The 23,225-nt window shown below is 40.2% G+C and overlaps 3 protein-coding genes across 8 annotated transcripts in view; 1 reads left to right on the top strand and 2 right to left on the bottom strand.

Annotated features, from left to right (window-relative positions):
• Positions 1–58: 58 nt before the first annotated feature.
• nadkb (NAD kinase b) lies at positions 59–10,881 on the bottom strand. Of its 4 annotated transcripts, none has more exons than XM_020635279.2 (12): positions 10,723–10,881; positions 9,499–9,792; positions 9,311–9,394; positions 8,628–8,757; positions 7,538–7,646; positions 6,496–6,581; positions 5,369–5,471; positions 5,101–5,252; positions 2,149–2,248; positions 1,866–2,023; positions 1,078–1,160; positions 59–986 (listed from the first exon to the last, which is right to left on the bottom strand). In XM_020635279.2, exons 2-12 carry the CDS (start codon positions 9,789–9,791, stop codon positions 827–829), a joined length of 1,458 nt encoding a protein of 485 aa, XP_020490935.1. In that variant the 5' UTR covers position 9,792; positions 10,723–10,881; the 3' UTR covers positions 59–826. The 4 variants fall into 4 exon arrangements, with proteins under 4 accessions (XP_020490935.1, XP_020490934.1, XP_029133435.1 ...); XM_020635278.2 differs by having other exon boundaries at positions 10,617–10,874; XM_029277602.2 differs by lacking the exons at positions 9,311–9,394; positions 9,499–9,792; positions 10,723–10,881 and adding an exon at positions 9,051–9,201.
• A 1,350-nt stretch (positions 10,882–12,231) lies between these two features.
• gpr160 (G protein-coupled receptor 160) lies at positions 12,232–15,749 on the top strand. 2 transcript variants are annotated; one of them, XM_020635270.3, is made up of 2 exons: positions 12,232–12,928; positions 13,855–15,749. In XM_020635270.3, the coding sequence occupies exon 2, from the start codon at positions 13,923–13,925 to the stop codon at positions 14,847–14,849; it is 927 nt and encodes a 308-aa protein (XP_020490926.2). In that variant the 5' UTR covers positions 12,232–12,928; positions 13,855–13,922; the 3' UTR covers positions 14,850–15,749. The 2 variants fall into 2 exon arrangements, with proteins under 2 accessions (XP_020490926.2, XP_020490925.2); XM_020635269.3 differs by having other exon boundaries at positions 12,234–12,904.
• Positions 15,750–16,608: 859 nt separating this feature from the next.
• skila (SKI-like proto-oncogene a) overlaps positions 16,609–23,225 on the bottom strand; it is a 33,567-nt gene continuing 26,950 nt past the window's right edge. For both annotated transcript variants that reach the window (XM_065954245.1, XM_029277603.2), the window contains exons 6-8: positions 22,789–23,150; positions 22,049–22,279; positions 16,609–20,908 (exon numbers count right to left, since the gene is read on the bottom strand). In XM_065954245.1, coding sequence (XP_065810317.1) covers positions 20,654–20,908; positions 22,049–22,279; positions 22,789–23,150 — 848 coding nt within the window. In that variant the 3' untranslated portion in view covers positions 16,609–20,653. The remainder of the gene's footprint in view (positions 20,909–22,048; positions 22,280–22,788; positions 23,151–23,225) is intronic.

Here is a 23,225-nt window from a genome sequence, read left to right as displayed (position 1 = left end):
TTCATAAAAGGTGATGCTGAGAGAATATGAAATAATCCGATCATAGTTCTGTCCAAAATTTGATCGTTTACTTGAGTTTATTTATGATCATGAAAAATGACATGGCCTGTGGAAGTCTTTCTTTTCGTTTCACATCATGCAATCTGACTGGAAGCAATAAATCAGACTTTTATGAAAACTACTTCAAATTAAATAAAATCAAATCCTTCACAGCTACTGGTATGATCCACAGAAAGTCTCTTCACTCTGGATGTTTGAACAGAACAGTCACAAGAGTCTTTGGCTAACCCAGTAATGAAAAACAGTTAACGTTTTTTTTTAAGCTGACATATTGTAAATATATAAATATCACATAAATATGACGTTAAATAAATCGATCCTAGCATCTGATATGTACACAGTAGATTTACAGACATTTCATGTTTCTACATCTAATCTGAGAGAAGAGCTTAAAGCTTTCACACTGATCATCACAAAAATGATTAAGTGCTTCAAGCCCCCCCCCAAAAAAAACTTCATTCATTGAAAATATTTTTGTTAAAATAATTTAAGTAACTGCAGTTTTTTTTTCTAGGTGAGAAACATGCTCTCTCCCTGTAAGCGACGTGTGTGTGTAATGGAATGTAATGGCATGCGTACTCTGATTGAAACATAACTGCGAGCACAGCATACTGTACTCTCCATACATGCTATCTAAATTACAAACTTAACGCTGATGTAACTAGTTGTGTCGTTAAATTAACTGAACGATGACTTGGTGCTGTGGATGTCTTTAAAGTAACGTCTTTCACAGGTGTAAAAAAAAAAAAAAGAAGTCCCCGCTGGTTCAGTTTTCTGTGTCCGATGAGTCGGAGACGTCGGCCAGTCTCGCCTGCCTCTTGCGTACGTTCCAGTGCAAACACTGAGCCAGGCTCTCGAACCAGTCGTACACCAGGTCATGGCAACAGATGGAGGGCACCGGGTAACAAGACGTGGTGATCTTTATACTGTTGAGAAGAAAGAATTCAAGACAACCAGTTCTTTAACTGAGAGAAAAAAGAAATCAGTCGAAGACCAACGGCTGAGAATGATCTTTACCAGTCTCCGTGTTGAATCTCCTGTCTCTTTCTGCCGTCAAACGACACCCAGGCGGTGTTTCTGGCGTCAGGGGACAACGTGATCTGTTTCAGGGAGAAGAACCTTATGATAATTCAGCCCGTATCATGAGAAACATGCTTCACTATCTTGAGATAACAAATAGACATCTAGTGTTCTTGAGGTAGTTTATGGAAATTAAAAAACGATTAATATGTTATATTTAATCGTCTGTAGAAAAGTCAGATGAATATCTAAACCATTAGTATTTATTATAAAGGCACCACAGGGATTTTCATGGAATTCATTCATCCAATAGAAAGTGGTGGCTGATGCCTCCCTAAATCCGTGCGGCTAGTGTGTTTAAAAAAGTGACCGTGTAAATATACATGATAGAAAATGTACGTGAGCGATTAGGTCATGTGTCGCTCCTCAGCTCAGGAACACAATGATACCATCAGTGTGAGAGTGATGGCCTTGAGCACGACTGTACCTCAAAAGAGTAAACACACGTGCTGCTGGGAGTCCGTCAAACATTAACGCATGGAAACTTCATGACACAGCCATGACATAACAGACAGGGAGACTTTTAACTGGGAGGAACTTATAAGGATTTCATTTAGGACTGTGCAACAGTTGATATCAGAGAAGGAGAAATAAAAACAGCGCAAATAAATCTCTACGATTCTTTACAAGACAAACCTGAATAAAACAATAGAGTGACAGAAAACACTCAAAAAGAGTTTCCCCTCTCCTGTATCACTGTAGAATATCAAGGCTCTCAATCTCACCATGAGCTCCACCCCAGCAGGGACAACGATGGGCCTGAAGGAGAGCGAGTGTGGGCAGATGGGGGTAACCATGATGGCTGGTACATTAGGGTGGATCATGGAGGCTCCTGCTGCAGCGGCGTACGCCGTGCTGCCTGTAGGTGTGGACACGATCACACCTGCAGAACGGAGAGGGAGGACATTTATCATATTTAACATCTTGATTTACAAAGTCTGCGTTTATAAGTTTAAAGTTACTCCTTCACAAACAATATCTCCATATTGTTTGTGAAGACTGTCTTACCGTCTCCCTGCACAGAGGTGATAAGACGTCCATCCAGGTACAAGTCCACATTAGACAGGTAGGAGGAGGGACCTCGGTCCACCACCACCTCATTCAACACCTGTAACACACACACACACACACACACACACACACACACACACACACACACACACACACACACACACACACACACACACACACACACACACACACACACACACACACACACACACACACACACACACACACACACACACACACACACACACACACACACACACACACACACACACACACACACACACACACACACACACACACACACACACACACAATTATAGAGTACATCACTGCTTTTAAATTGCACAGTCTTTACAGTTTTTCATTATTGCTAAAACAATAAATCCCATTCTCTGAACCAGATGGTCCGTGGCTGAAAACCATTTATTGAAGCAAGAACACTTCTGACAAAGCCTTCAACAATTCCATGTTTTGGATGAGTAGAGAGCATTTCCAAGAGCAGACAGCACTCTTTTCCAAATGTATGATATTCCCCATATTTTTACCGCCCACAGATCATGTCTGGTTCCCACATCCTCTTTTCTCCATGTCTGCTGCAGTAACAACTATCTCAAATAAACAACATGCAGTAAAAAGCGACGCAGCAGTGTCAGTCACTCAGTGCCGTTGTCAACAGACTGTTGTCATAGAGACAGGATGGATGTGCAGTGCTTTTCTTCTGTGCACTAACGGTTCCATGCAAGCATTTTCATTTTAAAATAATTTTTAAAAATCTTTAGCAGTCCCTGATAACTGTGTTTTCTGTTGATATGTGTGTATGATGTGAAAACAGTGTTTGATGCTGAGCACAGGTACATTAACTGTTTTGATGTGTTGTTTGATTTTGCCAGTAAAATCTGATGATGTGAATTTATTGAGTTTACAGTTTATTGAAAAGGGAGGAAGGTTTCTTAGGTTTCTTAGTGTGTTAGCCATCATGAAAAACTGCAACATACGTATGTATTGAGATTTATTAATAGGGTAAACATTATTCCTTTAAAAAGACTCCAGGTCACTGATCTACATTTAAATTAACCATGTTACTGTAGTGCCACCTACAGGTGAAATACCATAACTGTTATGGCTCCCCCACAATTTCATTTATGAAGTTGCATTATTTTGCACTAATAGTGAACAACTCAGAGTGCACCGTCTGGATACTACAACGTAGTGTGAGGCACTTCAGGGAATTGTTTAAAATGTAAATTATTTAAAAAATAATAATAATCTGAAGCTAAATAAAATAAATGCAAAACAGCAAACACAGGGTATAAGAGCATAACACTCCAACATCACAGCAAGAAACTACATGCAGACAAAGAAAGACTGGCGTTCAGACAAAACTTCCACACCTGAGTCAAACACAGCGTGCTGCAGCAGCGAGGGATGACTGCCAGATGTACTGACGTCAGTTGAGCAGCAGAGGTGATGTCATGTGAGCTCAAATTCAGATTCACTGAGAGACCACAACAATCCCACTCTCAGCGATGACACTGTCTGTAAGTCTGTGTGTGTGTGTGTGTGTGTGTGTGTGTGTGTGTGTGTGTGTGTGTGTGTGTGTGCGCAGCAATGAGGCATGTTGTTTAGTTACACAGTGTTTCAGACCAAACGCAAAGCTCATTTAATAACCATTCAACATGTACAGCCCTGTTGACGCCACTGTTACCATAGTAACTAGGCTCTGGAAAAACTTTGAAAACATCTGACTTTTGTCGCCAATATATGCAAACTTATTATGACTGTCACCATGACAACCCAGCTGGCTCACTGAGCAACAAACACATGTATAGACATATGAACATGCCAAGGATGACACAATGGTACACACACACACACACGCACACAAGCACACACACACACACACACACACACAAGCACACACACACGCACACAGGCCTTTGACGTCCTTACAGGCTTATAGCATCATGTGAGGGGGGTGAACAGTAATTCATTAAGATAAATGCAATAATCACAGAAGTAAACTGGAAACTCAAAGTCCCCCTTTAAACACATTCCTGTTTGTGTTTCCACTGCTGCTGGAAACCATAAAGATTAGTCCAATAACTGATTAAGACACATGACGTCATTTGAGACACAATTTTCACACACGATGAACGACAACAAAGAAGTATCTTGAGGTTAATATTTAACCCTTGTGTTACTCTGAAATCTGACATTAACGAATAAAGCAGACATTGAAAAATGTACTTAAAGCTCTGTCTGTTTTAAAGTAGACAATCTGTTCAGGATTAAAGGTTATCTGTGTGTCTTTAGAACTTGATGGTGATGATAAAATCTGTTTTTAGGCTCTGTATATCTGGAACGAACTCCCAGAAAACTGCAGGTCTACTAAATCTCTGAGGTCTTTTAAATCAAGGCTGAAGACCCTCCTTTGTACAGCTGTTTGCTATTATATTATCTATGAAAGTAATCTATAATAGTTATAAACAATGATAATACAATGATCATTCGGTCACAGATCTGGAAAACCAGCCAAGAGTTTGCTTATTGACCAAGCCGTGACATCACATAACCATCATAAAGTGCTGCCTGGAAGCAGAGACCTTTCTGGTAACACGATGGAAAGACAGTTTAAGTCCACATGTTGCTATAACGGTTCGTGGCCCTCCTTGAAAAGTTTCTGCTTTAAGAAGACGCTGCATCTTTCCACGAATTTGTGTATACGTTCAACAGACCAAAATAAATGATCAGACACAGCACAGATGAGAAACTTGAATCTGTATTTAAGTAAATAAACAGCCAAATAGCCATTTAACTTCCTTATCATCACACCTCAAATAATTTAGACCCACATGGACCCTCCTTAGCTGAACTTCAGAGAACTGACTCACTTGCTGCCCTTTCCTTGTTCCTTTAAAGGTGCAGAGTAAAAGCACTGATTGTTCCTACCTGTAGCTGCAGGGTGACCTTCCCGGCCTCATTGTTGGTGTGTCCATGAGGAAGGAGTCCATTGTGTTCCTGCTGTTGCTGGCCTGCTCTATGAAGCATGTCCTTCACCACCTTCACCTTCAGACGACTGCGCAGAGTGATGGCAGCGTTGCCTAAAAAAAAAAAAAAACACAGAAATATACGTGCAAATATAGGCAAACACGTGACTTTCATTTCTTTGACGACAAGTTAACATCAGAATAGTATTTCACTTGAAGCTCCAGTCTACCTTCAAACACTTTGGCCACTTCGGTCTTGTAGGACTCAAACTTGAAGGGGGTCAGGAAACCTAAAGAGCCGAGGTGAAACGCCATAACAGGAGGGACGCTGCCCTACAGGAAGGAAACAGTTCATATGTAAAACTCTTCAATTGACAGAACTATTCATTGCACAAACTAAGATAATCTCAAAACATCTGGTTAAAAAGCTATTTTGGTATACCTGATATACATTTATCAGAGCACTTATGAACAAATAAAGTGTCCCCTCAAATAATCAGCCTCAGCTCTTCATGTCATGTGACTGTCCTTAAAGGAACAATTTGTAACTCTGACACCTAGTGTTTAGAATGGGTACTGCAGTCCAAATTCAAAACATAAGAGAGAGCTGTCTCCCTCGCCCCCTCCTCTCTAGAGTCGATGTGCACACAGGTTGCCATGTCACGGACAATGAAGTGTTTAAGCAGCTCTACATCGGTCTTGAAACCTCTGATCTAACCTCTCTCCATTTTTCAAAAGCATCGCCAATATTTATCGTTTTACCGCGTTGCTGCTAGTGGAGCTTATTAGAAACATACAGAGGCTTTAACAATCGCCTACCTTCTCTGGTCAAAACAAATACAGACCATTCAGGACTTAAACCTATAGGAGGAGGTTATACTGGCTGCTGCATTGTTGACAGAGAGGCCAGCACTTCAACATAGCATGTTTCCTTACTGTGTGATTATACAGTAAGGTCATTTTATGATTTAATTCTGCAGATATCTTACATATTGCTCCTTTAAATGATGTTTCACAATCTGACTATTCAACACATGATGGCCAACTAGGTGTCACAATTTTCTGACATGAAAAGTCCTTTTTACTTGTTTTCAGTCATCACTGGTAAATCAAAGGTTTTTTTTTTTTTACTTCAGTGTCTTAAAAGAAAATCAGACAAAAAGCACAACACGGAAACATTTGCAAAGAGGAAATAGAATATAACTTCCTTGTAATAATATCATTTAAAATATTTGATTTAAAAGAATAAACACTGAGCCATCTTGCAGCATATCTTTTAAAGTAATTTCATTTAGTACAAGACGTCTGACTGCAGCTGATTCCGTCTGCAGTGATCAGTTGATACTAGTGCAATTACCTGGAACAGAGAGGAGGCGTAGAGTAGAGTCCCATCTCCCCCCAAACAGATGATCAGGTCTATGCAGTCAGAGATATCATCATAGCCTGCAGGCAAATAAACAACGCAATATATCCAATTCAACTAAGCCCAGTGCAATCTGATTTGAAACTGATGAATATCCAACAGAGCAGTGGCAACACAACACAACGAAGCAACGACCAAACAAAGCTGAACATTTTCTACAGCATTAATGTGACAGATATGTGATGTTTCCTCTCCAAGCGGCTCAGCTGATGTGACATATCTCCTGATGTGCAGAGGATTGCGGGTCAAAAAAGACAAACAAGCTTCCTGGCTTGTATATCAAGAGGTGAAGAGGGTGATTACATTAGGTATACTGTATTTTAATGATCTGGTATACATTTATTTTGTATAGTCTAACAAACAGCTCATAAGAATATTTAATGGAATGCAGCCCATACATTTCTGGACCATTATTCATGTTTGTTATTTATTACACCATGCACATGAGGTACATTACTTTATCGAGGTATTGTTTGTTTTACTTGAACTGGCGAGATATGACACCACAATAACAAAAACGAAACTGAGCACTGATATCTACATCATGTTTTGTTTAGCTGATCATTTAAAAAACATTTTTTGTCTGATTAGAGAAAAGCAAAACTTCTTCACAGTTGGTGAACTGAAAACATAAAAAGTTTGAATAAGTTTTATATAAACAGAATTATTTGTAAAGAAGCCTTGCGGGCCCAACACACGTTTTTTTAGTGAGTATGTAATTAAATAAAAAGAAGTTGTTCTTCTTGTGTGCCGAGAATCTGCTCATCTGCTGTCAAGATGATGTTTCCTGACATCACCTGCACCAAGACATGAGGACTGACAGTGCAGTGCACAGGGCATCCATGTTTGTATTATTATTAGTAAGTTAAGTTAAGCTCCTTCTTTTTTTTTTTTTTATTATAAATGATGTAAAGCTGTGAGCTATTGTTGTGTGTCTGCATCGTGTGGCAGGTGTTCAGACACTCAGGAGTCTCACCCTCTCTGAAGGTGCAGAGCTGATTGCGGATGGAGCCGAACGTCTCGTCCTTGGATAGCGTAGCGTCGTCTGCCACCCTTCGCTCCACGTACACCATCATCTGCTTCTCCTGATATACCAACACACACGCTTAAGTGACATAAGTACAAACACACAGGCACTTCCCAGTGTCCTCTTTCTGAAGTAAAGTAGAGCGATGCCATACATGTGTGATTACTGCATGAGACCGGCCAGCTACACTACACATCTGTCTCATTTTCTCTTATTTGTTTTTGGCGCCCTTCAGAGACACAAATGTTTCAGTCTGTTCTTTGACTTCAATGTTCGACAACATGCCTCAGTGAGACAAAACTCTCTTATGGAAATCATTTAAACTGGCGATCCAATTTAATAAAGTTAATATACTGACAATAAAACACGTTTGCAGATTTCCCTGTTTGTCCAGTATCTGGCTGTGAACGGCTAAAATGCATAACTGCGACAAAATTAGCTGATATTATAGGCCAGTCGATTAATCGGTCAGGTTTTAGTTATTACTATCTTTTGTGTCTTTTTTTTTTTTTTTACAGAATCAGAACTTCAGTCAGTCTTTTTGAGGCCTGCAGAAACCTCAAACAATGGCTCACTGACTTTCGATAAAATGTCTATATTTCTTACCGAAAAAATTATTGTCCAACTTTAAAAGGTGTCTGAAGGTAAATATTGAACTTTTTCAAGATCACCTCAGTCCACCTTGTGGTTTTTGATGCAGTTTTACTGTTTTCATTCCTTTTCTTATGCCTGACAAAAAACGACCCTGACACGAGACGTATCACGTGTTTTGATTAAATATTGTGATCATTTGTTGAGGAAGTATCAGGGTGAAAAACATCCTTACAACTCTTCTGAAAAAGTTTGGCAGTGTGTATTGAACACACTACAGACGGTCTCTCACTTTCAGTAGAAGGTTTTTGTTTTGATATTGACATTAGAGACCTCAAGACGACAAAAACACTCCAAACGTGGTTTCTCTATTGTATTTTGTCAGCATCCTTGATCACACTGTACTTTTATACAACATAATATAATAACAAATCCTGCGATGTCCTACCTCCACTAGAAACCTGCAGAGCTCCTTAAAAGGCTCAACGAGGCTTTCATCTCTGATTTTCCTGATGACGAGCACATTGACAGGTGATTTATTCCAGGTGAGCCGCTGGCTTGCTGGGTCCTGGATGTGCCTGGGACACAGAAACAGAGACACAAGTTAATTATCAAACACACACACATTTTCAATACTGAGAGAAACACAGAAACAGACAAATACATGGTGAACAAGACTCTCAAAACGCACACTGACATTATCTCCTAACTTCAGTTCAGATAAACATGCCTTACCTCATCTCAAAAAACCAAGTGTAGATTAGATTATTCTCACTAAAAGCTGCTGTCATTTGTTAACTGTTGTGACACTAGTGAAGGAGTGAGGTCCAAACTCCAAATATCATTAAAAAAAGTTCTTCCTCCTCTTTACCATTTGTCTCCCTCCTCCTTTTCGTAGCAGACAACAGGCATTCTGCGTGCGTTTTCAGATCAAGTCCAAGGAAACACTCATGAGTGAAATTAAGCATATGTAGTCTGTTCTGTTACCCATCCCATTTTAAGTCCCATCCAATCACAGCATACACGTTTTTATCTTATCTAACGCGGTTACACAAGCTTTTCTGTGTCAACGGCCTCAATCACAAACAAAGTCAAGTCTGTACACACAAAGTTCGACTATTTCACGCTTACATGACTGAAGTTGGGTTGGGAAGAATACAGGCTTTGGGTCCGAAGTGAGTGGCTGGGTACGGCCCATGTAGAAAGTGTGCTCTCCTGTGAGGATAGGGAACAAAAAGAGGCAGCAAGTCAAGACTCTATCACCTCATGTCAGGGGCAACAGTGGCATGGCAGACCAGCTGGCAACCTGCAAGGCAAACCTCTTAGGAGAGCTTTCTGCTGTGTCGCTGGCCGAGCCAGAGGGCTCCAAATGCTCATGTTGGCTTGGCAACCTCCGTCGCTCGATTTCCCCCAGCAGCTGTTCATGACCGCCCCCCTGTCGCTGCGACTTGGTGCCCTTCCTACGTCTCCTTGGTGACTTGGACGGGTGCTCCCTGTGCTTGGTGGGCCTGGCTGACTCGAACAGCTGACCAGAGGACGCTGAGGACTGTGCCATGCCTCTGTCTGGGACTACCAGGGCGCCTGATGTTGAACTGGACTCTAGAGTCTCCATTCTGCAAGGAAAGCAACACAGAAACAGTTATCAAAAGATATTTAAGATTAAAAAAAAAAAAAAAATCAATGAGACGAATCTGAAAAATAATAAAAAATATCCCTTTGTATGCTAAGATAATTAATTGTTGGAGTTGCAAGAAAAGCAAGAGCCAGCCGCAAGGTGGCTGTATAATTAGAAAGTCACCTGAAAAGGCAAATTGCCAAACGTTATCTGGTTCCATCCTAATAAAGAGCTTTTGCTGCTGCTCTATTACTCCAAATGTTTTACATTGTGGAACTGTTGGTCAGTCAAACCCTTAATATCTACAGTCAATGGTCAAAACAAGCAATTCTGAGTACATCACTTTAAGATACTGAAGAGCCATTTATAGGTAGTATTCACTCTGTTCACATTTTATAGAAAAATGCATCCATAAATAAGTTAGAGAAAATAATAAAGCTAGTGTATCTAGTATTATATCCCTTTTTCCCCACATAAATAAGTAACTATTTTAGTCGTTGGGTTTTCCTCGGTAACTATTTGAAGACATTTTTTGAGTCTGGACCATAAACTGTAAATACACACAGTAGGGTTTGTATGAGTAAATGTTTACCCAATAAATGAATCACTGAAGTCATTAACTACAGTTAAACATAACAATGTGAATGTTATATTGTGTTTTTGAATTCCAATTCATTAAACTACAAAAATGCAATAAAGTCAAAGTTAAATGGTGTCTCTTCCCTGTACTGACCTTGGGCCCCAGTATAAGATAGATAACAGTCTTTATATACAACGCGACACTTTGATAAGCAGCTGACTAATATAAATAATAAAGCCAACCTGATAGCGTTCTTCACACCATGGGGTCAAACCAGCTACCGCTACATTACCAAGCTATTTAGCCACCGAGCTAAACCTGAGTCATCTGAAACAAACGAAGTCTTACTGTGTCAGAGAGAAGAGATTTCACTATTTGTTCACTTGAGACTGGAGCGTTTTCAGACGCTGTGACAAATAAAGACAGACAGCACCGGCGTCAATTTTAAAACAGACATGTTACAAAATATTGAGTGCACGCTGCTGGAGCCGGAGGGGAGGAGCCGGAGTGACGTAGCTGCTCCGTTCAGGAACATCAGCGTGGTTTGAAAAGTGCGCAGGACGGAGGCTCAGCTGCAGGATCAGCGCCTCTGCTGCTTCCTCCAAGGGACCTAAGCTAGATAGAGACCAGACGAGCTGCCCATGTGTAGTTTCACTGTCATCTTATCTATGACTATGTTTATTATGTATTAAAGGTACTTTAATATTATAAGATCAACTTGTTTTGATCCCTCAGTGGGGGAAATGTGGTTGTTACAATCAAGCTAAAAATAGAGGAATAGAATCAGCAAAAAGTAAAAGAACAAACATATTTACAGTAATTAAGTAAAGAAGAAAAGTATGGTAGTAAAATAATACTAGAAATATACATTATGAGCACTTTTACTTTTGAAAGACAAAGAACAGTTATTTTAAAAAAAACATTGTGTGGTTATGTTATTATATTTTGAATCTGTAAAAATAAGATATCAATGAATAATGTTGAGAAAAATGTATAATATAGCCTATGGCATAGCAGAATGAAGAAGCGGATAATGAAACAGCTCACTTTACACATATATTGGTGCTTAATGTAGATTTGCTGCAGTGATAAAATGGTGCAATGAGGCAAACAGAGAAGATAATCATTTGGCAATATTTAACCCCACTGTGAGACATTACAGTAACAAGTTCACAGCACTGTTACATTCTAAGTAGTGATAAGCCCAGCTATAGTTCACGTTCACTTTATTATCAATTCAACCATACACAAAGTACACAGTGAGATGACATTTTTCCCTGGACTGTGATGCTACATAACACAATAGAGAATAAAATATTAAGAATTAAGACGTAGACGTATTTTTTTTTTTTTTTTTTTTTACCAGAATCCAACTTGTGACATCACAAGCAGAGCAAATTTGAAACGAAGCATTTTTGTCTATGTTGTAAGACTTATGCAGACCACAAAACAAGGACTGGATGGATTTATTTCACATTTTGTGGGTCGGTAGACAATTACCCAAATATATGTTCAAAAACACTATGAAAGTTGATTTTTCATAATATGTCCCCTTTAAAGTGGCAGCTAAGATATACAGTATACACAGTATACATTGCAGGGAGTACCTAATGTGAACATAGCCATGAAAAATAGAGAAACAAAGGAAATGAGTCATTTTATTTTCTTTCACATTGTGCATTTCTCCAAACTATATAACATGGATTATGCGCCCAAATTCATTCAATTACAAAAAATACTCATAGGCAGATGAAGGCAGAATACTTTTAATACAAAGCAGACAAAATGAAGCTGCAGTAGATGTTGATCGCTCTTTATAGTCATGCATGAAAACATTTGTCATTTTGCCAAATAATTGAGGTTCTCATTCTCATTTATTTCAAACAGTGTTATGTCAGAAATCTCTACATTTCTCCAACTGGACTGTATAAAACCTGAAATTATTAAATGAACTCTTAAATCTCGATCAAAGCTGTCTTACTGGATGGCAATACTTTTAACCACGCCTTCTGAGAAAAGCTTTTTCATAATATGGATGCACAAAAAAAGCTGCTGAACCGGAGCTTCAGTACAGCATGGCAGGTATGCAAATCTCTGAGGTGTACTAACAAGTCAAGTCAAAACTTGTGTGTGTTATTTGAACTATAATTAACTCTTTGATCTACATCAGTCCTTACATGGTTATTTCACCTAAAGTGTGAAATAATACATCGCTATAGATACTTTTCCATGTTAAGCTGATTTAAATTTAGCTGTTCAGTGTTGTGTAGTTCCCCATTATCTGCAGCGGAAATGGCAGTTCAAAAAAGCAGAAGTTAAAGTTTGACACTTTTTTTAATGGCTTTTTAGCTTTTATTGGAGAGATAGGACAGTGGATAGAGTTGTAAATCAGGGAGAGAGAGAGAGTGGGGAATGACATGCAGGAAAGGAGCCACAGGTTGGATTTGAACCTGGGTCGTCCGATTGGAGGACTACAGCCTCCATACATGGGACACGTGCACCAACCACTGCGCCATCAGCGCCCCTTAAGGTTTGAAAGTTTGATCAATTTTAAGTGAGTAGCATTTGGGGAAGCTTAACATCACATTATTGCTGAAGAAGCAGTTCATCTTTTGGTTTAGTTATTCCAGCTGTCTGAACTGAAAGGATTTATTGAAAGACGACTTTCCAAAATTTTATTTGATGGTCCTTAACATATCATTTCTTAATAATTACTCTTTGAGTGATTTTTTATTTTTTGTCATTTTTGTTTTTGCAGAGGGGAGATGTTTGGGGATTTGAGTCTATTTAAGCTCTATTCCAATTGTTGAAAGTGAGCAGGTCTGGGGAGGGGGGTTGGTGTATAAGGCTCCTCTTTACATTGCAGTTCACTAAAAGTTGTCACTCACTGAAGTTGTATCAACCCACAGCTAATGTGTCCTGAAGGGGTTTTGAGTGATCAACTCTGAATACTTAATGACTAAGAATGTCTTCTTCTTTTTTACCAATTAATCAGATGACTGCTTGTTTGGGAGGAGGGTTACTCTAATGAAACAAAAATTCCTCTCAGCTCTACAGATTGTCTATCAGCTCATTGTTTCGGTTTTAAAGCTCACAACATCACAGTTTTGGTTAACTTCAATAAAGTTTGGTTTGACTGGACACAAAGAGAAACCAGATATTTCCATCAGGAGCTGATGAGAGAATTTTAGGAGAGTATTAATCTATCAGATGGTTACCTATATTATCTTAAAATTATTAAATGTTTTGCTTCACAGGCTGAATACGTAAGTAAAAATAATAAACAACATCAGCAATAACACTTTCACCATATCCAGTTAAATGGTGATGATTTGTCTCTGTTGTGTTTAGTCTTTTCTGTTACCAAACATGAAGTTATTCCCGGTTTGATATGTGATTGTGAAATCATCATTGTATGCAACAGAGAAACCCATGAAACAAATCAAACATTTTAAAACCTTAATTTCCCTTCTCCAACAGATGAGTCTTCATAATTGCCCACATTGACTGGTGCTCACTCGGTCAGAAGCTCTCTCAGATTGAACACCATGATGATCCCCATCCCGTCCATCCTGATCAGCCTGGGAGGAAAATGCCTGCTTAACTGGACGCTGGTGTTTATCCAGAGGAACTACATTTGCCAAAGCTTCCTGGGAGTTTTCAGTGTTTCCCTTTCTGTCATCGAGACAGCCCTGACCCTCTCTGTCACCACGTTCCATCTCCACACTGACGGATATGTCATCCTCCTGGGCTTGAAGCTGACCACGTTTCATGTGTGTTTGCTGGTTCAAATTTTCGGACAAATCTACAATGCTCTGCAGTTGCCTGTTGTAGTCTTAGCTGGATTGGACCATTTCTGTACTCTCACTCAGTGCTTGCAATTCACCATTGCCGGGGTCAGAATGTTTTTCATCTTATCTGTGACCGGCTTCCTGTGGTACCTAACTGCTCTTTACGTCTTTCTGCTGTCTGACTTCAATCCTGTCCTAGAGGAAGTGTCTTACAACCAGATTCATCAGTGCTGGATCTTGAGAACTTCTTATACCCTGCAGGTCGCCCTGTTGCTCCTCCTATCTCTTGGCTATGCGGCACTGCATGCTGGGTGCAGCACACAGTTATGGAAAGACCAAAATACAGTCCAAAGTAGAACATTCTCCAGGAAAAATGTTGTTTACCAAACCTTACATGTTTTCCTGAACACTTGGGCCTTGTTTCTGTTTTTTCTTGCCGCGTTCCTCTTGCTACCTGTGGGAATACCTGCATACCTGGCCATGAACGTTGTCTGGTTGAGCTTTCTCAACAGCACCTTGATAGCAGTCCTTTTATGTGCAGTCTGTCCAGCCCCGCAGCTTGCACAGGGCTTGGCAGCAGTTCCCCCCGACAGCTTCTGTGAGTGGAGATACAAATTTAGCTTGGCTGAGGACGACAGAACAATACTGCACTGTGAAAATACACACAGGGCATATTCTGTATAGAAATAGTGGACATAGATGCTGAAAACTGCAGTAGACTTTTTATTATTGTCACTCAATCTTAACAAATGGCCCATGGATCTATTAGTTGGTAACAATATGTCCTCATTTACCACCAGATGGATTGAAACAATATTTGTTAGAAATTTAAGGTAGCGAAATGACAAGTATCAGAGACATTTTAAATCAATAGACCTGTTGTGATTTGTATCCACCATGAGGTCTGTACTTGTAATTTTGAGAGAAATGTATTTAACTAAAAAAATGAGGAACGGTGCCATTGTTATGATTTATGATTCACTTTTAGCATCTTTTAATAAATTGGTATCAAGCAGATTCATATTTGACTTATATTCGTGACATTCAAGATCAGAATTGTATTGTATGGTCCATATTAACATTATTCTATACAGTACAGGCTATATATATATATATATACACTGTATATATGGTTTAATTATGAATAGAAAGGCAATACTTGATTCATTTAAATTCTTTAAAATTGTTCAATTTCGATTTGTCCATAAATGAGTAAATATATATATTTTTAAGTTTTCCAGTCATCTTCTGTTGCGTATTTCCCTGTAATCAAAATCTGGGATGCTGACAGGTTAAATTGTTGACATGAACATTTAGGTTTTCTCCTGTTTGTTCACCCTTAATATTTGCACTCTATGATTTGCATACGATCTGTTACATAACTACATATTTATTATCATGTTCATCTCAGCATTTTGCACTACTCACCACTGCACTATGGTCTTATTTATCCTTGTATATATTCGTGTTTTGCTTACATTGTGTTTAATGTTTAACTTTGTACATTCAGAGCACAGTTACTGAAGACAAATTCCCTGTGTGTGTAAGCATACACAGCCAATAAAGCTGATTCTGATTCTGATACATTCTGGTTTAACAGTTTGTTATCGATTTCAATGAAAAACAATGAATGTGTTAATGTTTGGTAGCTCCGGACAGGACAGCAGCCTACAGAGCTGAGGTGTGGCATTAACTCCAAGTCCTCTAAAACGTTCATTCTTCATTTGGAGCCCTTATGGTTTTAAAAATGCATCATTGTGAACTTAAAGTAAATTCATGTTACATCTGTCAGTTTACTTGGGAACCACTCTTGTGCACAGAAGCAGTGCTGCTTCAAATCATACTCATCTGTCACTGACAGCTTTTTAGGTAAATGAGGCAGATTCTAAGAAAGGTGAAAAAAAATGCTGTCTGTGTTCAATTTAAACCTCCCATTGAATGTTTAGTAGTGTCCGTTTATGTTTTAAGTTCTGGGAAATGTCAGTTAGATGAAAGTTGAATGTTTTATATTGAAGTAAAAAAGGCGAATTTCATGCGATCATTTTTTTCTGCAATTAAAATAAAAACAAATACCTATTCTTAAAAGTGTAACAGAGGACAAGAAGAACTCAACTAAATCATTACAACTAACAGCCCAAATGTTATTTTGTTGTGAAAATCTTCTGCAATCAAAGATCAAAAATTGAAGTTACATTTCCTTTTGTTTGACACACCACTGTGTTTCAGCCCTGCTCATAATATACTGCTTTTACAGATACTCTATGCTCACCACTGTCTTCAGAGTTTAAATGAGCTCAATCATTAATCACTGCTTCTGCTGCTTTGTCTGGTTAGACGCATGTGTAGCTTTTGTGGTCTTCAAAAAATATCCTACTGTCAACAAACGAGTAATCATTAGAGAAATAATAAATGAAAAAACAGACAAGAAAGGCAAGAGACATCACTGGTTTGACACTACAGAACTTTACTTGAATTTGATCCAAGTTCATTGTCTATACAGGGTTTATTTACAAGCTAAAAGCATTTACATGTATGTAATTTACTCGTAAATATCAATGATAAACAGAGATGCAGTGTCTTCTGCTTAAAAAACATCTTTTATATCACAACATGAGGTAGGAGAACAGTGTCTCGATTCATGCAAGAACAAAAGTCTCATCACACTGTAGTATTGGCAAAGTAGTATGCAATGGTCATACACAGACACTGTGTTTCATGTTTCATAAACAGTGTTAAGAAGGGGAAAGGGATTCTTTTTAAGCCAAGCATGATATATATATATATATATGTTCTTTTTCAGCTATAACAGGATGAGTGTAAAGTTAAACATGGTGTACCTCTTATTAACTAGTGATCTGTGTGATCAGTCTTACACAATGGAAAAAGATTTACCGGCTGATGTTATACATCAGCTCAGTATTCAAATGTGGTTCAGGTGATAAATCTCTTCTCCGTTCACTTTATTTTATCGGCTGGGCAAACGTCACACCAGTTCAATTCTGTACAAATCATATCCAAGTTCTCATAACACTGCAAAATGCAAAAAGGCCCAGCAAACCATGTCACAAGTTTCCTCCCGTTTCTTTCACATTAAGTTTTTTTTTTTTGCAATAAGGGTAAACAATCAGAGAAGCCAAACACTGCCCCCTTGTGTATAAAATGGGACTTACACACAAAGTAAAATGGCAAACGCAGATATATTTATCTGCTCGTGATTCATTTCAATGATTTTTTTGATGATGATAATTAGTCAATAAATCTAACACTGATTATCCACTGAGTGATGTCAACACATCCAGACATGGGTTCATAATCAGAATCAGAAAATATAACTACACGTCCAGAACAACATGAACAAGTTTCACTCTTTCCCTTTTCAAAGCTGCTTCAGATGTAGGAAGCAAACAAACAGGCGCGCACACAAACACACACACACTCTCTCTCTCTCTCTCTCTCTCTCTCCTCTCTCTTAACCGCACACTCACATCATTTCCAAATCAAATGAGGCTACATTTTATGTTCTTCATATGCTGACTCAATATTCAGCCAATCTCTAAACCAATAAGGATATAAAACTTGCACAGATCAATGTTCATGCATATGAGCCATCTCAATAGTTTTTGTGCGTAATGTGGGGGGAAACTCTTTTTTTTTTTTTTAAATCAATGAACAGATTGATAGAGTGGCCCTGTGTCACAAAACATTAGGGGCAGCAAAACATGCAAAACAAAAAAAAAATCATTTTTGTTTGTTTTCTTTTTTTCCAAAATGCCTTTTCTTCAACAAATCTTCATTTTAGCTTGAGGGAGAGGGTTTTTAGAAAAGAAGGAATAGAAGTTTGTTACATTACACATTGAAAAGTCCACACAAAAAAAAACATTTCAGAAAGGGGGAAGTGTGTAACAACATTTTTTTTCCTATTTTGTCCAGCATCACATCTCAGTAAACCATGCATTTCACTTCCCAGTATGCACTTGACAAAGGTCAAGTTCTTATATCTGCAAAGACCACTTAAGAAAAAGAAAGCAAAATGTGGTCCAATTTATATAACCTTTTGAAGATTTTTTTTATATAAGAACAGTTAATATATTAATGACTACTGTATTTACAAAGTGAATATAAATCTTTAGTTAATACGTTAAATATTTTCTTTCATAATTTCAATAAAGGTTTAAATGGAACAACAGTAAAGTGTACATTTGCTGCATGGGTTGGATTTTACTGGCTTGCACCTACACCTGCTTGCATGTCTATCAACAAATCACAACTGTCCTCCGCCTGGTCTTTAAAGTCTGTTATTGTAAAGGGAAGCTGTGTGTAAGAAACTCTGCATCAAACAGGATGGAGCACAGTGGAATGTCTATCAATTTGCATTTAGAGCAGATGCATAAAAAAAGCCTAGAGTTGAGCTGAGGCCGATCTCCCTTCTCTTTTTAAACAATTATTTACACACACACACACACACACACACACACACACACACACACACACACACAGGCTTACAGGGATCTCCTCTGTGGCAATAAAAAGCACTTTTGCCTGGCAACTGAAACAATAAAGTCCTCTTTTCCTCTGGCTGGACGCCTGCTCGCTCTCCTGGGAATCTATAAAACAATGCACACCCCCAGCTGATCCTGCACTGGAGATGGATGGACGGTTATGTGTGTGAGTGAGTGAGTTAGTGACGGTTGTTCTGTGTTAGAGGAGGGTGGGAGGTTGTTGGGAAATGGGGGCTCCTGTACAGTCTCACCCGAGGGCTAGCACAGGCCCCTAGACAACAACAGCTGCCCCCATTCTGACGGCACAAAACAAAAAGGGTTCCCTCTGTACCTCTTGTGTTCGGGCCACCCAGCCTGCCGCGGGTAAGAGTGCACCAGTCCCCCCTGAGCGCTCCCCTCGCTTCCTCTCCCTGTCTGGTGCTGTTTGTTCAGCCAGGCAGAATAACGTGAAGCAAGGGCTGAATTTGAGCCCCAAACCACACTGGACTAACTGCTTTCACCTGTGGCCCACATTCTAAGAAGACGCTGTGTCGAACAGGGTGGGGATAAAACCGTCTGCCAACAATGAAGTCAGATCATACAAAAAAGAGAAGCCCAGAAAACAGGGGCAGACTGGAGCTTTGATCATCTGCTGGGAACGCTGGGGCCATTGTTTTGCCTGAATGCCTGGACTGCACTGACACAGTCAATGTCGTATGTATTATACTCACAGCACAGCTACCCGCACATGTGAGACTCTGCCTTTCTTCTTTCTTAGAAAAGCTACAGCGCCTGTGTCCAGACACATTCCATTCCCAGGGGATTCTGGGGGAGGAGAGCGCCTGAAGTGCACAACACTGCTCATGAGCTTCTTCATGCCAAGCCTGAAAACAATACAGCGTTTCCTGTCCAGCCCGAAGTGGGTGAAAAACAACAGCATGGAGGTGTTTCCAAGCAGAGGGCAATCTTGCTAGCGTACAGTGGTGGAGGGTGTGAGGCCTCCTCTGATGAGGGGGGAAGAGGAGGGGGAGTTAGAGGAGACGCTGGGCAGCTGGCGGATCAACTGACAGACTGTTTGGTCTACAACAGGAGAGTCCAGGTGTTACCCAGCAGAGGGAAGAGGAAAAGTAGTCTTTGTGAGGACCAACTGTCTAACAGGCCAGTTCATTTACAAACCAGCTACCTTTTAGGGGATCACACTCAACACTCATTTCAAGTTCAGCGTCACTGTTGGCATATTTTCATGAGGTTTTACAACATTTGTCTTATTTGTACAGTAAAGGTCTTTCTTCTCCATATAGATTTGATGTTTTTTTTTTGTTTTTTTTTACATATTACACTCCTCTTATGTTTTCATACCGGAAAAAAAAACAATTCAAATGTCCATGCAGTTACCTGCAGTCGCTGGTTATTGAGCGTTTGGGCTGTACATACAGAAAGATGGAGAATGGGCACAGCAACCGGGTGCCATTTTGTGTCTGTGGGCACCAGTTGTTGTGCCAGGTAGTAGCCTCACATCAGTGAGGAGCTGAGATAAGTCTGGAGTCTGAACTGAAGTCAGACATCTCAAGTCATTAGCTGCAGAGTCCAGAGCAGGGGATAAGGGGTGAAGAGGAGTTTGACAATTGGGGAGGGAGAAAGAAATGGTGATGGGTCGAGTTGATCAAACTCCTGTCTGTAAAGCAGCTGTTTGTTCGGTAAAAATTATAAATAAAATCAAAACATACAAGCCCCTCAAAAACTTTAAATACTGTTTGAACACAGGCAAGGAGCAAAAGAAAGAAGCATAAAAACAACATAACATTTTTCTTTTAAGTGATGTTAAATTACAAACAAAAGTCAGTCCTATGCTGAAATAAAACAGGGAGGGGGTGATGCACAAGTTGAAAACAGCCTGGAGGAGATGTGAAGCTCTTTTCTGCCGCTGGCTGATTTGTTTGTGTCAGTATAGTTGGCGGGTGATTGGGAGAGGAATGATGGAGGGAGGGGAGGCGCCTGGAGGGTTTGCAGTTACTTCTGGCCAGCCGATGGGGCCTCAGAGAAGGAAGAAGGGGAGGGCGGAGAGTGGACATTAGGGGGTCCGGTGGAAGGGGTAAGAGGCGGAGAGGGGCTGCCTCCCATCGTGCCAGACTGGGCCATCTGCTGCTTGAGCTGCGAGATTGTGCGCTCTAGTTTTTCCCGTGCTTCTCGCTCCCTACGCAGCTCTTCCTGCAGCTCCAGCCGGTCCGCCTCCGCCTGCTCCAGCCTCTGACGCAGCTCTGACAACTGGGAGGAGACAGACAGACAGACATGAGGTCAACATATGCCTACAGCAAATAAGGAGACATTTAGTCTAACAGATTATCACATTGAAGAACAGTCTGTCATAAGTCATGCTGTTTGGTTCCAGACATACTAAAAGCTCTGTGATGACAAGGAATGATTCAGCATTGCACAATACAAAACTCCATTAAGCTTTGCAAAGATTTTTTTACATCTCAGTCCTTCTTTCCTGGTGAAACTTAAAAGACACTGACAATATTGAGATTCACATCAGCTGAACAGTAATTAGCTAGAGGGTCGTCATAACCAAAGCTACAGTTCTCTACATACAACACTTGATCTAAGAGACATTAAAACAACACCAGATGTCAGAATGTGATGCCAAACACTACACACTTACTGTACATCGTATTTGAGTAACGATGACACATATAGCAATCCTGTCAAAATGTATCAAATCACCTGTGCCTTAGCATAGGCTGATGCAACAGAACTGATCTAATGATTTAGACTATTGGTAACCCATACAAAGGCTCTGGAGTGTGTGCTTTGACACACTTTAACAGCATAGTGACTCAGAAAGGACACATCATTGTTTAGATAGGAAACACTCAATCACAAAGGAATTATGACCACATCCCTCCACCACCAGAGGAAATATGTGAGTGATGACTCAGTGATCTCTACCTGATGGGCAGATTTATAATAGTTTTAAAATATGATTACTTTGAATCTACACTCACTGGTACATATATGCTGCTTGCATTTACTACATGTTGACTTGGAATTTTGAGAACTTACTCAAGGTCTATAGAGTGTTGTTTAGAAATGACGGTCCATCACACCCTGAAAGCTGAGTGTGCAGCATTTACAGTGAAAAGTCTATATATTTCACTGAGCATTTTTATGGTAACAGATTGAAAACAGTGGATGACTGGTGGTAAATGCGAGGGAAATCCTTGGTTTTGATATGTGGAGAGCTGCATTGATGCTTTGGCATTGTAATGTGTTTGAGATGAAAATGGCATGTGTTCAATGATGTGTCTAATGCACAAACTGTATATGTCACTGTGATTCACTCAGACCATTCTGATGCAATAATCACTAATGTGCATACATGCGTGTGCCTCACTATGTCCATACCTGTGCAGTGTACTGGGCCTCTTGCTGGCGTTGTGTCCCTGGCTCGCAGGCACATGCCTGCTGTCGGAGCTGCTCCAGACGCGTCTCCAGCTCCAGCTGTTCCTGGCGGGCCTGGCTGAGCTGTCGCGCCTGCTCGCTGTGCACCGCCTCCAGCTCGCAGCGCAGTTCTCGCTGCTCTGCACTCAGCTCCCGCAGCCTCGCCGCTTCTCCTCCACGCAATGCCTCTAGCTCCTGGAGACACAGATTCATTTTAGGGACACATCAATGAAAATGGCGTACTTTATTGGCCCAACAAGAAAAATGCCACATATGTTACCATTTCCACAGGGAGGCAACATGTTTGATGACACTAGAGACATCTTTTTAAGCTTAATGTGGCCCTGCTGGCCAAAATAATCAATCAATCAGTAATATGATGAAGGTCCCTTCTATACCATATGCTCAACTAAAAGTTAAAGTTGTTAGAATCCCATACTGGTACATATTAGTGAGACATTGTGATTTACACAAGCTGGGTTTGCAGACTTTTTTTTTTAAATGCAGAACCCTCGGACAGCAACATTTGAACAGAGTAGGTTCTGGATTTTTCATGCAGTAGGTTGGTGAAATGGAGAGGTCATTGGAAGGTGAGCATCACCTCCACATCTACGCCAAGGACATTTTTAATAGGCGGGGACAGATATGGCGTTGTTAGGAGCTCATTTATCTTGGACTTTGTTATTTTCCAACCATCAACTCACCATTTCCAGCTGCAGATGCTTGTGCAGGGTGGAGTTGAGCTTCTCCTGCTGTTTGCTGTACATCTGCATGATCTCCACAACAATCCTGTCCTTGTCGTCCTCCAGCCCTCCCACCACCACTGCAGCGCTGCTCGATGCACAGCCCGTGTCCTTAGCCACTACTTCCGTTACTGGTGACAACAACGAAGCAGGAGGAGGAGGGGTGTGGGTGGGGTTGCGGGTGGCTTTCTTGCAGCTCGGGCTGCTTGTCTCCATGGAAACTGCCAGGGTTTGGCATTCCCGCTCGGTGGCCGAGGCAGCAGTGGCACGTTGAGATTTGGCCTCCTCAGCGCCAGCAGCAAGGGGAGGAGATGCATGGAGATCTAAGGAGGGAGCAAAGGAAGCATGAAGATAGGAGTTCTTAAAAATTATTTCTCTTTTTTTCTTTTTTAAGGGAG

Source organism: Labrus bergylta, chromosome 4 (genome assembly GCF_963930695.1).
Source record: "Labrus bergylta chromosome 4, fLabBer1.1, whole genome shotgun sequence".
Lineage (NCBI taxonomy): Eukaryota > Metazoa > Chordata > Actinopteri > Labriformes > Labridae > Labrus > Labrus bergylta.
Note: the sequence above shows the minus strand (reverse complement) of the source record. Positions and strands in the feature narration are given on the sequence as shown.